The 16,524-nt window shown below is 35.5% G+C and overlaps 1 protein-coding gene across 1 annotated transcript in view; it reads right to left on the reverse strand.

Moving 5' to 3' along the window:
• Window positions 1-267: 267 nt before the first annotated feature.
• The window catches only part of dock5 (dedicator of cytokinesis 5), a 61,845-nt gene continuing 45,588 nt past the window's right edge, over window positions 268-16,524 (reverse strand). Inside the window, exons 41-51 of the mRNA XM_079898126.1 lie at window positions 15,249-15,330; window positions 15,079-15,163; window positions 12,888-12,974; window positions 11,294-11,470; window positions 10,247-10,330; window positions 9,083-9,220; window positions 7,499-7,665; window positions 5,211-5,355; window positions 3,672-3,822; window positions 2,827-2,948; window positions 268-2,652 (exon numbers count right to left, since the gene is read on the reverse strand). Coding sequence (XP_079754252.1) covers window positions 2,551-2,652; window positions 2,827-2,948; window positions 3,672-3,822; window positions 5,211-5,355; window positions 7,499-7,665; window positions 9,083-9,220; window positions 10,247-10,330; window positions 11,294-11,470; window positions 12,888-12,974; window positions 15,079-15,163; window positions 15,249-15,330 — 1,340 coding nt within the window. The 3' untranslated portion in view covers window positions 268-2,550. The remainder of the gene's footprint in view (window positions 2,653-2,826; window positions 2,949-3,671; window positions 3,823-5,210; window positions 5,356-7,498; window positions 7,666-9,082; window positions 9,221-10,246; window positions 10,331-11,293; window positions 11,471-12,887; window positions 12,975-15,078; window positions 15,164-15,248; window positions 15,331-16,524) is intronic.

Consider the following 16,524-nt stretch of genomic DNA (forward strand, 5'->3'; position numbering starts at 1 on the left):
GAGGTGCTTTGATCGACTCACTCGTGACCTCCAGTTCTGGCCGCTGAGAGAGAACACATCTCGCGTATAATGTCAGCATAAACTCACTTGATGAGCAGTCAGTCTGGGTGTCTCCAGAAGAATAGGACAATTTACATGAAATCATTGTGACAAGTTACATTTTATTCAAGTAAAAACACACAGTGGACCAAGAAGTATTTGGCACTCGAGTCACTTAAACGCCTTCTTACCTTCACTACAGGGTGCCCTTTTTATTTTATTTTTTTTATATTCATTGTTGTCAATATGAGGTCATAAAAAGTGCATGTATATGATTTTAGATTTTTGTGAAACATTCAAATACTTTTAGGGCCCCTGTAATTAGCTAAATAAAACATTGCTTACTGTATGTTCAATATACCGAATTTTTTTTTTTTTTTTTTTTTTTTCAGCACGTTTCTATCTTGTGTAAATCAAGGATTAGAAGTGGTTTGGGCAAATACAACTACGTTTTCCAAAGGGATTATTTTTTATAGGCCTGTTAAAATAAGAAAACCAATTTTCAATGTGATTATTTGAAAAGTGTGAAACATTCATTTCTTTCTCATTTGATTTCACCTGCAAATTCTAAACATTTAAATAGAACAAGAACAAATCTCACACTGGCAAGTTCTGAAAAGAAACTCTTGTGTTCTCTCAAGTGGGGTTTAATAATGCTTTGAGTTAGTGTTCAGTGATGCATAGAGTTTGATAGTGCTGGAAGCATTCTGTAATGCCCAACGAATGTATACGTTCATTTACTTGGGTCTGAAAGGACAGTGAGATTGAAGTAAAAAGTTACGATAAGTTGATGCTACTCTGTGTTAGTGTGATCCTTACCAAACACAACAGAAACCAAATGAAGATATATTTAGACTGAAAGGTAATTTGACCCAACTATTAAACTCCATTAGTGGAAAAACAGTTTGATTCAAGATTTTTTGGCACTTTTATTCAAACTACAGAGCAAAAATAACAGTTTCTGATTGGTTGTTGTCCAGTGGCTTTAACAGGTTTCTGCCTGCAGGTGGAAAAACTGCCAACTTTGGCCGCAAAAATATAAATAATTACTTTAAAAAACATGCATTTGCTAAACTGAAAAAAGTGTTTGAAATGATCCAGGCCAGAATCCCAGTGGACTGTATTTTTGTTCAGAATGAACAAATTAAAATAAAAAACACTAATTCGTTCATTCAAATCTAATTTAAATTACAGTTTCAAGTTTAAATAATTCTGTAAAGAAAAATTCTATATTTACACCTACAGTCCCTTTATAAAAACATTGTTCTGGATTCCCTGGAATTTTGTGTAATTTCTATCACATTTGTTCTGAAAATGTCATGGTTTAATACAGAATGTACAAAACATTTCATTCAGAAATAGAATTTCCCATGTGCACATCAATTAAATATCATATTTGCACAAAAAAAGCACACTCTTAAAGTACAAAACTATGCCATCTTTATGCAAATTACCTTAATATAAGAACCCATTACAAACAACATAAATGCCATGTAGTTTTTACCCAGTGAACCTTAACTGTGAACTCCTGCCATTCTGAAACAAATTCATAACTGGAGCGCTGTATTCAAAAACATTACAATGAATAATTTACACATCCAAAGTTGCATTCTATCACAATGGAAGAGACAAATTTGGAATCACAAAAATAAAAAACATCATATAAAGAAATAAAAATAAAAAAAAACACATAATGAGCAAAAAATACAGTACACAAACACAGCTTTTCCATACAGTGCACAAACTACTGAAGTGATTCTGACTTGAGGTACATGAACCAGCAAACCTTAGATATGACTTGTTTCATAGACGAGTATGTGTTGCATGGAGCGGACCGACCGGCCCAGATCCAAACCAAATGTACCGTTCCGCGAAGAACTACGGTGAGATTTAAGTGCTGACACATTCCTGAATTCTGTTTTTTAATTTGATTAAACGTGCATTATTATACTGATTTAGTTCACAGGCTTTCTACACAGCTCTCTACAGTGAAAACACATAGACAATCAGTCTTTTCTCATTCCTTGGTTCAACAAGTTCAACTAGAAAAGATTTAATTGCATGAATGCACAACTCAACAATTATGAGCAATGTGCAAAGTGAATATGTGCACCGAGGAAGTAAAAATAACTTCAATAACTTTAAATATTTATTTTTATAAGGCACAGCTACAGGTCTAGATAAACTAATGAATCCAGTGGATGCGAGGCCGATCTGAACATTCAAACCAACCTTTGGTCACGTTCCTGCCCAGCAGTGATGAATAAATACATTTCTCAGTTCATTTCCAAATAAAAAACAGCATTTTATCATAATTAAACTGCTGTTTTGCTACAACAACAAAAAAGTTATGATAATCTTCAATCAAATTTTCATCACAAAACCCAGCTCAGAATATCTTAAAAGAGGAGCAAGTACCGTTCAGATGTTTTTCCTCTTTAAATCGAACCCTCACAGCACGCAATAATATGAGGCACGGGTACCGCGGGCGTCAGGAGAACCGGAGTGTCTTTATTGTGGATTGCTCTCATATGTGGAAAACATGGACTTGCGTGTTTTGGGTGGCGGCGGTGGAGGCTTGATTTCAGCTTTCGTCGGTAAAGGAGGCGTGAACTATGGGTGACAGAGGAAAAGCTTATTATTTTCAGTCTGTAAATGTTGTTTCAGCTTTCTATACCGTTTTTGCCATCAAGATTTTAGCTCAAAATACAGATGAATGCACAAAGGAAAGTGTAAATTTAATGCTACAAATGTTTCCACATGTAGACTGCACATGCCGTGTCTCACCTCAGAAGTAGAGTTATAGGTGCTCTCGCTCTCGTGAGGGTGTTTCTTGGGTGGCATTGGTGGAGGGATGTTCGTGATGTCAGGTGTGCTGAAGTCACTCTCGCTCGGGAGACATGTGTAACCTACGGGAAGGTGATCAATATGAGGTTTATTAATGTCAAGTGTGTTCGATCATGATGATCTGTGGATTTATAACATCATCCTTACATGCCTCTAGAAATTGTCGTTTGTTTAAAACCTTTTAAGGTTTAAAAAACTGCATAATTCTCATATTTACATTTGTGTTATTTCGGTAGAAAACACATTAAATTGGTCAAAAGTCACCATTAAGATATTTACATTGTTACAAATGATTCAAATGAATGCTAAATCTTGATAGTTTTATTTAAAACTCCACAACGGTTTTCAACATTGATAATAATCAGAAATGTTGCTTGAGCAGCAAATCATCATATTAGAATGATTTCTGAAGGATCATGTGACACTGAAGACTGGAGTAATGATGCTGAACATTCTAATTGCCATCAAAGGAATACATGATATTTTAAAATATATTTAAATAGAAAGTTATTTTAATTTGTAATTTTGCCGTTTTTACTGTATTTCTGATCAAATAAATGTAGCCTTGGTAAAGAAACTTCTTTCAAAAACAGTTAAAAATCTTACCAAGCTCTGACTTTTGAATGGTTTTGTATTTTGAGAACCACGGTATACAGATATTAGCATACAGTAATACCATAATGCTTTGACATGTAGTTATTATGGTAAAGAAAACCCACAGATCAAGTAAAAAAAGCCCACCATCTCCATAAGTGTCAGTGTTGTGTGTGTGTGTGCGCACTCACTCGAGCTGCGCGGTGTGTGTGGTGTGGCAGGCAGAGGGCTGAGTGGGTTGTGTAAACTCAAATTGGATGATTCTCCATGAAACAGCGACAGCGTGAGTCTCCGGTCCCCTATCGTCAGACTTTTCGGCCTTGGCTGCTTCTCTGGAGGAATCTGCCACCACACAGACACAGAGACAGCACATCAAATGAATCATATCTCCAAATATTACATTAGTCCATTTTATAAATGTCTACAACTCTACAATTTATTCCACTCAATAATTTGATTCACTATGAAATGATACAAATCAACGTCAAACAGATCGTGATCACGTTAACATCACAGAGCCATCGCATATAGGGCCGGATTTACTAAACAGGGCAAATTAGCATGAGAGCGTGATTCCAAAACAGCGCAGATGGGAGTGAACAGCTCAGCTCGTGATCTACTGATGACTGCAAATTAAAGAACACAGAGGCAGGACCGTTTCTATAATGACCAACGCAATCTATTAAGAGCAGCTCAAATTAGCATCTGGTTTAAGAAGGGCTTTTTTGGGGTGTTAAATATTTAGGGCTGTCACTTTACGCTCGAAAATCGATTGCACAATCGATCAGACCAGCCAACCAACACAAGTTTCGAAAACGAAAATAGGGAATCGATTTTAACGGACTTTTCTTGGAGCGCGTCCAGCTCGTCACAATATGCTCGCAGCGAACGCGCGTCACACAGCAACTCTGACAAACACACATAACAGCAAATTATACTTCTGCATAATGTTTCTCTTTTTACTACAAAAATGTGAATTCTGCCGGTATTCAGACCGTCTCATGCATACAGACACAGATTCGGGCTACGGGCTACAATCGCCTATGTAGGCGAAATTTGTTTGACATTTCTAATGGTAAACACAGCCATGTTGAAGCCTGCAGTAATGTTTTTCATTGATGTTATGGCAGTCCACTCTGCTTATTGCTTTTCGAGAATGTTGCACTCCTGTTTGTCATTGTGCACGAAACTTCACGCCAGTAAAGCAACAGGAATATTGCTGACTTGTGCGCGTCTCAAGCGCCCTCTTTACGTTCGTCCTAATGCCTGTGAGTTGTCTGTGGATTTGCCCATATTTGGCGTTTAAAATGGAAACGTCTTTAGACATGGAAAATCGATTTAACAATCGATTCAATGAACAATTACGTCTCAAAAATCGAACAGGATTTTTTCACAAAAGTGACAGCCCTAATAATGGCCCAAATACCAGTAAATTGATGAGCGCAAACCTTAGTAAATCACTTTGCGTAATTCATTTAAATAATCTCCTTCCATAAATTTTGCATCTGAAAGGGAAACTCCTTCAAATGCATATGCAATAAAGTCAGCCGCAAAAATAACCCTGTACACGCCTTTTCAGCGCTCATTTTTCACTGCGTGTCTTTAGTAAACCCTGACTAGTTTTTTTTTAACGGCAAAAGAGGGTTTGCGCTGGCGCAAGCTGAAGTGAATGTTTTAAACTGCTCACTGACAGCCATGAACAGAAGAATGAATACAAAAGCTCCCAGCACCTGGTCTGTGTCAGTGGGTCGCTCCAGTAAGACCTGAGACTTGCTCATGCTCCATTCCTTCCTGTTCTTCTTACTTATCCGATTATCTTCCTCTGAGCGGGACAGAACCGAAACCCTGCTGTCGCTCACGCGGGAGAGCAGCGAACTGAGAGAAAGAGAGACAATCAGATATTTGTGCACCTGTACAAATCCTCTGAGCATGTTGCCATGTATTCTGCATTTGAAAACAGCATTCTGCTTATGTATTAGTTTAGTAATCTCAAGTCTAGAAACACATTTGGCTACAAGTAAGCCACTCGTGGATTGAGTGGCGCAGAAGTAGAAACCTTCAGAAGTGAAAAACAATGTATATGCAATTATTCTTGGGAGATTCTTCAGAGATATTTGATGTATTCTCCCAGATGCCTGTCTTGGTAATTGCTACTTATATGATATACGCACTTCACTGAAATTTCAATAAAAGCGCATTGCTAAAAACAGAAATATAAATGTTAACATAAGATAAGTAAACCAAAGATGTTTGAACATAAAATGGAAACATTGAGTATAACTGCTTCTGACTAAAATGAAAAAGCCACAATACAACAGTACAAACACTATAAAACATTCAATCATGAAGTTAACACGCACAGAAGGAAACATTAAGAGTTTCCAAACTCTTCTCAACTCTTCACTTTGTGACATGAACAAGTTTATTTAAATGGATGAAGTTCTTAAACTGTTCATGTCAGTCTGAAACAGTTTGAGCAACACATTTTAGCACTGATTGTTTTATGAATCTGTCGCAATGTACTTCATTTGGAATTTCCGAATTACAATGTTGATTCATTCCATGTCATAGCCGATAACCAATAAAATGACTGATATTAAGTGAATATTATGGAGCCCAGTACATGACATGCGTGGAAATATACTATATTGTAGCCACAAATTAAGAATTCATTCCCTTGGTTTATTAACTTCCCTCGTTTTACTAAATTGTGGCCACGTTGTAATAATTCGTTCCAATGTTTTAGTTCAATCAAAACAAGGGAGCAAACTAGTACAACGTGGCTAACCACTTACTAAAATGAGGGAACAAATTAAGTTGCGGGAACGATTTCTTAATTCGCGGCCATGATATATATATATTTTTGTCCGCATGTCATGTGCTCCATAGAATACTATTTTGCCTAATACATTAAAAATACAACAACAAAAAATAAATTCAATAGTTTTAAATGCTTCAAGGGAATTAAACCATAGCAACATAATAAAGTATGAATAATGGATATTGACTTAGAGATTTGCTAAAGATTACATGTACCACTGCTAAACTATAAGTGTTTTTAAAGGTTGACTTTACGTGATCATCATCTAAATGTAAAAACAGGGGAAATGAACATGCAATTAAATATCTAATCAGCCAATATATCCAAATATCAACCACTAAAAATAAAAATGTTTCAATTAACACAACCTTTCATACAATATCTAAGTTATGCACAAAAAAACTTGCACAGAAATATCTAGGATAGGAGACGCGTGTTAATGTTGGGTGTAAAGACAACCTATGTAAAACAGTCTTTGCTTTGTGATTAAAATACTGAATTGATGTGAAGCTAAAATTAACTAAACTTAATTCTAAAGGTCAGACTCAGTCTCAGAGCGAGGGAAAATGACCATAAAAACTAAATTATTGACTGTTTTGGCACAAAAAAAACTTGACTAGCATTATAAGTGGACCTCAGGGGAAATAAGAATTAATAAGAATTATTTACCAAGAATATTTTCTAAATAAAGCAGCACACACTCGGGTGACATCAAACGATGCATAAAGTGACGGGGGAAGAAAAATGGAAACTGCACTTTTCATGTTCTTTCCGACTAAGCATCATTCATCCACAATAATGATTTTCCAGAAAGAAAGCATTTATATGCAAGTGTGATGACCAGTTAGGAATGACTAATGTAGAACAATTTCATCTGCAAATACTTGAGGGAAAACAAGCAGGTTGTCATTTACTCCAACAAGATAAGATTTGAGGCTAGGTAGATTTTTATCTAAATTATTGGGGAGTTAATGGTAATTAAGGACTTGTTTAATGAGAACCCACTTACACATAAAAGAACCAATTAAACATGGAGGTTAAACCGGATTAATGTCATGTTTGTCCACTAGCAGAGGCATAATTACAGGGGAAACTGAATCCTTCCATGACCACGGGAACTCTGTCTAACGATAAATTAGCCCTCGGTGCGCTGCTGAAAATGAGGAAGATTATTTCTATGAACGAGAGAATACTGACTCCTGGGATGCAGGCCTGGAGGAGTTTCCGTCGGAGGAGCCTGAGCCGCTGGAGTGTCCCGAGGAGGCGTTTGAGATGGTGGACATCCGTCTGAGCGTGGAGGACATGATGTATGGCATCACCATCGACCCCACACGACTCTTTTTCTTTTCGGTCAGAGAGCAGGGCTGGAGATACAGATACAAACATGTTTCTATTTATATCATGACTTGAATCTCACTGACCTCTGTGGTAATCCAATTAAATGCAACTCTAAACTTTTAGCATTTATACCATAAATGTGAATTTAGCACTATTAAGTCTCCTCAATTAAAGTGATGTAATTTCTTCCCACCCAGTAAGATTTATATATATATATATATATATATATATATATATATATATATATATATATATATATATATGTATAATAATACTTTTTATAAATTTAAAAATAATACATTTATATATATAATAATTGCAAATAATACTTTTATTCAGCAAGAATGTATTAAATTGATCAAAAGTGACAATTTATAATGTTACAAATATTTCTATTTGAAATAAATACTGTTCTTTTTAACTTTTTTTATTCATCAAAGAACCCTGAAAAAAAAATGTATCATGGTTTCCACAAAAAACTGTGATTGTACTGTTGATTACTGTTACAAACTGTTTATTATAACACTGATAACAATCATAAATGTTTCTTGAGTAGCAAATCAGCATATCAGAATGATTTCTGAAGGATCATGTGACACTGAGTGAAGACTGGAGTAATGATCCAAAAATTTCAGGAATATCACAGGATTGCATCACAGGAATAAATTACAATCAAAAAGAAAGTTATTTTAAATCAAATAAATGCATAAATTGTGTGCACAGGAGACCCTAAACTTTTGAAGAGTAGTGGGATTTTTATGGGATTTTTGCTTAGTAAAAATTGCTTGGTAAAGTAATAGCATGCTTCTGCACAAGTCGTCACATGATTTGAGGCAACATTCATGTATTTAGGGAAAAAGATATGTGTCATCTAATAAGAACTGTGCTTACTTATAGTTAATTGGGATGGCAGAAAGATTTTTAACATCAAAACAATGATATACTTCACCTTTAAGCTATTTTTCTCTTTTTGGGGACCAACCTTGTCAAAGAAAAATATCTTAAAGGTATAGTGGAGGATCTTTCCGAATTTTAGATAACTTTAGATAACCGTCCACTTTTTGAAAAGTCTGATTGATTCACCAGAATGATTGACAATCAGGAGGACCAATAGTATAGGTGATCCACCCGGAAGTAAAAAATCCTCCGCTATACCTTTAATAAAGAGGCTGGAAAGTGCAGGTTTTACTATGTTTGTGGGGACCAAATAAACCTGACACACAAAGACAAATATCACTTCATCAAAGCAGATATGTCCTCCTCTTGTGGTCTACTGTCTCACGAAAATGAATCTTGTTGAGTCTTAGCTGATCTCAAATCTCCATCAAAGTAATTGTTAGACAACATCCTGTATGAATCATTTCATTAGATCTGAAACATTGCGACTCAAAAACAGGCTGTTAAAAACTGCCTCTTCTCAATAGTCGTATTCGTCATACTCACTAGAGTAATGACGCCATAGAGTTTCTCCACTTTGGCGCGCAGGTCCTGGAAGCAGGAGACGATTCTGTTGTGAAGGGGTTTGAGCTGCTCCGTGGACTTCTCTCCGTGGATCCGAATTCCCTCATCAAGCAATGGGACCTGAGAAGCATTAAAGCATTTTCAACATTAAAAATTTAACACTGAATGCATGACTTTGATGCTTTTTCAGTACCTGATTTTAATATGACAAAACATACAGTGCAACAGTACAAATGTATAGATGGTTTTACCATTAACTGTAGATGGTTTCAAAGCTAATTGAAATTTAGATTTAGATTTTTTTTTTTATTACTTACATCAAGTCATTTAATCCATTTAATTATCTAAAGATATTTGATTATCTAAAAACAGGCAGTTCCACATGGTTATATAAATATAGAACAGCATTCAAAAGTTTGGGGTCAATAAGATTTTTTTTCAAGAAATGAATAGGTTAATTCAACAGGGATGCATTAAATTGATCAAAAGTGACTGTAAAAACATTGTTACAAATGATTTCTATTTCAAATAAATGCTGTTCTTTTGAACTTTCTATTAATCAAACGACCACAGTTCCCACATTAATATTAAGCAGCACTAATGCTTTACTGTATTTTTGATCAAATAAATGCAGCCTTGGTGTGAATAAAAAAAATTTTTTTCAAAACCATGAAAAAATCTTAACAACCCCAAACATTTGACCGATAATGTAAATACATTTAGACAATATAATTTATATATACAGTTGTGGTCAGAATTATTGGCACCCCTGGTAAATATGAGCAAAGCTCTAAAAATGAATCTGCATCGTTTATCCTTTTGATCTATCATTCAAAAATTGTACTTTCATTAAAGTAAAAGAATTGAAAGTGAAGGGAAAATCTCATTATGAAATAAATACTTTTCTCCAAAACACCATCAGGGCAATAATTCTTTTACTTCAATGAAAAGTTAGATTTTTGAGAATTTTTTGAATGAAACAATATAGATTTATTTTTACAGCCATCTTATATCATATTTACCAGGGGTGCAAATAATTCTACATACATAGTTAACATGGTAGATGGTCATATCTCCCACTTCTATGAGAATAATCTGAGTATTGTGAGAATGGTTAAACACAACACAGATCTGCAGAAGTGTCACCTGCAATGCAATCAAGTGTTTCAAGACTTCAATGCGTTCCAGGTGGTCGGGGTTCTTCTTCATGTAGGCGTCTGTGAAAAACGCCTGAGGGGTGAAACAAAAATTTCAATCAGAATCAGCCGGTGCTGCAGCAGGCCTAGAGACACACATCAATTTTTCATATCTGACCAGGACTAAAGATACAGAGCGACTCTTGAGCACATCTGACTGATTTAGCTGAGTACTATCAGGGTGTTAGCTTGATTTGGGCTTGATTTCTTTTGGTTAAAAATGAATAGAATAAAAAATACAGAAAAGGTGTGCACATCCCAAACCTTTATTGGGCTCAGGTGCAGGAGAAAAAGACGACAATCATAGAAGTAAGAAGACTCATGTCCGCACACTGAGCTTACAGCTCTGAAAATAAAGGCAGGGTAGGCGATTTGTTCCAGAAACATTTTTGTTATGCTGGTTGAAAGTCTCTTCACATCCTGATAGCAATCACTAAGTTAAGTGGTCTAAATGTACTTATCTCTATATAAATCGTATGTTGAAGGCGTAGGACCATAAAATGTTCGTCCGAATTCAATGATACGATGTCCTACCTGCCTGTCAGCGTATGTATTACCATATCTCCGCACACCTGTTCGCACAGACATCACACGTCGTCAGCGTGATTCATGCTATGCAGAGTTAGACAGACGTCAGTCACCGAGCGCCGCAAACGAAACAGCAGCCGCCTTATACAGTTCCTCCTGAACCAAAACAACCAGCTTATGCTCCGTTCACGCCATAACTACTGTCATTTGGAAGAGATGGAAACCCGTGACGTTATACTCGGACGGGTTCGTGACTTGAATTTATGCGTTTCAGTGGCAACACTATCAACTCTGTCTCTCGTGACACTTGCTCCCTGCTGTGCACGTTTATGTGTTTTGAAGGAGGCGTGGCATTGGAGACACTTTAAAGGGAGCATAGCTAGCTCGCTATTGCTAGCCTCTCTGAAAATTGCCTACCCTTCCTTTGATAGAAGTAGCTGAAGAGAAGAAACAGGGGAGAAAGACTGACCTTCTCATAGTTGGAAAAGCCGCCCATGACAGCCGGGTCCACGATTCCATTGAGCATCATGGAGAGCGGGTGCACAGGAAGAGAGCGGTCACACGCCTGATGCTGTACCAGATTACTCAGCTTCTCATTGGCCAGCTCCATGGTTTCTATGGCGTTGTCCAAAGGGCTGATCTCTTCCTACAAACGAGGGACAATATGAGACGGGCGGAGAGATAAGATCTGATTATGATCATACACTACCATTTGTTTTAAAGAAATGAATACTTTTATTCAGCAAGGATGGATTCAATTGATCAAAAGTGACAGTAAAGACATTTATAATGTTACAAAAAAAAGATTTCAAATAAATGCTGTTCTTTTGAACTTTCTATTTATCAAAGATCCTAAAAAATTGATTATGGTTACCACAAAAAATATCAAGCACCACAATTGTTTTCAACATTGATAAAAATAATCAATGTCTATTGAGCAGCAAATCAGCATATTAGAATGATTTCTGAATGATCATGTGACTAAAGACCGGAGTAATGATGCTGAAAATTCAGCTTTTCATCACTGTAATTACATTTTTAAATATTTACAAAAAGAAAACAGTTATTTAAAAAATATGGTTTATAAATACACTATTTCAAAGTCCACTTTAGACATTCTACTAACTATAAGTAACTTTGCAACTACATGTCAACTAACTTTCATTAGAGTATTAGTAGATTGTTAGTAGACTGTTAGGTTAGGATTAGAATGAGTTAATTAAGTTTAAAAGTAGTTTAAGTTAATCAGTAGAATAAGTTGACATGTACTTGCAACGTTACTTATAGTTAATAGAAAGTCTAAAGTGGACCATCAAAATAAAGTGTTAATCTCTCTAAATATTCTCTGTTTTTACTGTATTTTTGAAATAAATAAATGCAGCCTTGGTGAGCAAAAGACTCCAAACTTTTGAGAATGACATAAAATGGCATATCTTGAAACTGGAATATCATAAAGGCTTGTAGGAGGGCTATTTTAATCTATGCCAGAACATTTACATTTATTCATTTAGCAGACGCTTTTATCCAAAGCGACTTACAAATGAGAACAACAGAGGCAGTTAAACTAACAGTAGGACGACAATATGCAAGTGCTGTGACCCTTCTCAGTTTAATCTAACACAGTGCATGTCATTTTTTTTAAAAAAATAGAATAGAAGTGAAAGTGTTAGTATTACTGGATCAAGTGCTGCCGAAAAAAATATCCTTTATTTTTTATATTGATATTGATTTGATTTGATTTTTATATAAATATTGCTTACTGCCAGTAAGCAATATCCTAGCAACAGTACAGCAACACACAAGCATCACATACATTTTCTCCAGTAAAAATCCACTTGGTTAATATTACATCAGCAGAAACATTATTTTAGAAAAAATCACAATTTGATGAAAGACATAACATGCACTGATTAACACATTATGGGGCATTTGAAAAAAAGGTGAATAGGGTTCATTTTGATGTCATGTTGTCTTTTGTTAATAGGTAAGTATTCAGATAACACATATGACATTTTACAATAAAAGTCAGTTTTAGAGTATTTCGAGAAGAACGAGTTACTCACCACAGACATGGATTTCACTTCAAACCACTTGAGGATTCCTGGAAAGCGGTATGCTGTAATAAAAGTGGTCCTTTCGATCCACATGGTCTGTGATGTCAAAGGTAGAGAGGCACATTTACACAGAGGGGTAACAGGTTCTGAAGGTTAATCATCCCCATTTATGAATAATTATATAGAACTGAATTACAGGTTCTAGTACCACCTAGAAACTAGTGAAATGTAGTTTCACAGAATCACAACATTCAAGATTACTGGCAATAAGGGTGATTCTTCAGTGTTAGTGAGTGGCAACTTTCTTTTAAAAGTTTAATTAGGCATTTAAATCATTATCATCATCAGGGGGTTGACAATCTGACATTTTTAAAGAGCTATTAAGTCTTGATTTTGTTTTAGGCATCTACTAGAATAGGTTTTATGCTTTAATGACAGACAAGTCTGTCAGTAACGCTCTGTTTAGTTCCTGTCTCTATGAAGCCCCTCCTTCCAAAAAGCATAGTGTGCTCTGATTGGTCAGCTGGACCAGTGTGTTGTGATTGGTCTGTGAGTTTCAAAACACTACAAAAGCATCGCACCCTTTTTTTGTGTATGCCTTGGACGGGAATTATTTAAAGGGGGGGTGAAATGCTATTTCATGCATACTGAGTTTTTTACACTGTTAAAGATTTGGATTCCCATGCTAAACATGGACAAAGTTTCAAAAACTAAGGTGTACGTTTGAAAATACTCCTTCCGGTTTGTCACAAGTTTCGGAAAGTTTTTTTCGAGTATGGGTCTATGTTACGTAAGATGGTGCGGAATTTCCTTATATGGGTCCTAAGGGCACATCTCCGCGGGCGCGCGCGCACTCGTAGACCAGAGAGAGAAGAGAGCGAAAGCAGTACGCCCATCAAAGCGCTATGCTCGGCTTTAGGGAAGTCAATGTCACCAAAGAAGTGGGTTTTTGGTTGCCAGGGCAAGACAACCCTGCACAGATTCCCAAAGAACCCAGCGTTAAGGGAACAGTGGATGGAGTTTGTTTTTTCGAAGCATCAACAGAGGTTGTGCAAGACTCTTTGTTCCCTGCATTTCGACGATGATTGTTTTATAAACAAAGCCCAGATCGACTTATTTGCAGATCGTCTAATGCTTAAGGATCGAGCAGTCACGGTGAGTAAACTGCTTCAAATGTCTCTCTGTGTTGTTGTTAGCTCGGTTAGCACAGCTATAGCACACCGCCCACACAGCCCGCCCCCAGCCGCTCGGTTTTTTCCGGAAAGACTCGGTACAGCCTATATAATAAAACTAAAGACTTTTTGGAGATATGAAGGATGCAATACTACTCTATAGGTACTCAAGATTAACAGGAGATTGAGTGAAAATGAGCATTTCACCCCCCCTTTTAAATGAGGAATATTGTGACGTGGTCGTTCCCGGAAGAAAACTCAAGACTACAATGGAAGGGTTTCAGGGAGTTCAGAAGCGCACTGATATAGAGAAGAACTCACTTTGTATGCTCAAACAGCAACATTACATACTAAACAAAGTTAAAAATGTAAAAAAGAATAATAGGAGCCCTTTAAATGACTGCTTTTAAATGATTTCTTGTGATTATCAGATATGGATATTTTTAATCATTTCATAGAGATTGCATACAAAAAGGTTTTAAACCAATTAATACTGAGCATAAGCTAGACTCTTTTTTTTTTACTTTTGCTACAATTTTTATATTGTCTTTCTTCCAAGACACATAGATGTTAGAATGTCCAAGCAGCTTTTTACAAAACGTGAATAAAAAATAAAAAGTAGAGTAATTTTTTACTGCCAAGCTTCAAAAACAACATAACAACACTGATGTCTTTGAACTGTTACTTTGACATTTCATTCATTTTAATGACTAATTTAGACTTTTCAGACACAAATTTCAGGTTTGCCATGCCTGTGAGACCCCTGCATTCATTTCCTTGGTTGCAAGTCACAAACAATCTTGATGAAAACCATCAGTCACTCACTCATGGGGTTTGAGCTTGACACTTCAAACTAAAGCTTGCAAAACAATTTTGACAAGGTTAAAAAAGGTATAATGTCACAAATGTTGAAATAAAAATGTCAGTAATTTAATCTGAAATCATCTTTTTCGTGCACCATAAATACCCTCATCAGCCTTATCGGTCAACCTCAGTGATTCAATATTTGATCAATGTTTGCAACTTACGGCAAACTCGTTGTCAGGATCTTTTTCTCCTTTCCTAAACGGTCTTGAATACTGGAACTTGTCCACCTCGTTCGTCCTGTAGTAACTGAGAAAACAACAGAAGGAAAATAAGATCTATAACAGCATTATTTACAATAGATTTGAATTGTAACGAGGACGTTGATTCATACTTGAGGATTTGTTCAGGAACTCCCTTGTCCTTGAACTGTGAAGGTAAAGTTAGGACAGGCTTCACCGTAAAACACTGAATATCTGCAGGGAATCAGTTAAGGGTAGAAAACTGTTCACATTGACTTAATTTGGTCCAAAAAAGCATTTGGACACAATACTGATTTAATGTGAGGCACATACACTACCGTTCAAAAGTCTGGGGTCAGTAAGATTTTTAATGTTTTTAAAAGAAGTATCTTCTGCTCATCAAGGCTGCATTTATTTGATAAAAAATACAAACAAAAACAGTAATATTGTGAAATATTATTCCAATTTAAATTGAATATACAGTAAAGTGTCATTTATTCCTGTGATCAAAGCTGTATTTTCAGCATCATTACTCCAGTCTTCAGTGTCACATGATCCTTCAGAAATCATTCTAATATGATGATTTGCTGCTCAAGAAACATTTATGATTATTTTCAATGTTGAAAACAGTTATTTACATTTTTATTTCATGATGCTATGATGAATAGAAAGTTCAAAAGAACAGCATTTATCTGAAATGGAAAGCTTTTGTAACATTAAACACTACCGTTCAAAAGTAAGAATTTTATTTTTATTTTTGGGGGAAAGAAATAAAATAAATCAATACTTTTATTCATCAAGGATGAGTTAAACTGATCAAAAGTGACAGTAAAGACATTTATAATGTTAGAAAATATTCTATTTTAAATAAATGCTGTTCTTTTGAACTTTCTATTCATCAAAGAATTTTGAAAAACATTTGTACACAACTGTTTTCAACATTGATAATAATAATGAATGTTTCTTGAGCATCAAATCAGCATATCAGAATGATTTCTGAAGGATCATGTGACACTGAAGACTGGAGTAACGATGCTGAATATTCAGCTTTGAGCAGGAATAAATGACAGTTTAAAATATATTAAAATAGAAAACAGTCATTTTAAATTGTCATAATATTTCACAATATTACTGTTTTTTTTTTATTGTTTTTTATCAAATAAATGCAACCTTGGTGAGCATAAGAGACTTCTTTTAAAAACATTAAAAAATCTTAAAATAAAGTAATTTATTCATGTGATGTAAAGCTGAATTTTCAGCATCATTACTCCAGTCTTCAGAGTCACATGATCCTTCAGAAATCATTCTAATATGATGATTTGCTGCTCAAGAAACGTTTCTTATTATCATCAATGTTAAAAACAGTTGTGCTGCTTAATATTTTTGTGGAAACCATGACATTTTTTTTCAGGATTCTTTGATAAATAG

The sequence above is a fragment of the Squalius cephalus genome (genome assembly GCF_949319135.1).
Source record: "Squalius cephalus genome assembly, chromosome: 16".
Taxonomy (NCBI): Eukaryota; Metazoa; Chordata; class Actinopteri; order Cypriniformes; family Leuciscidae; genus Squalius; species Squalius cephalus.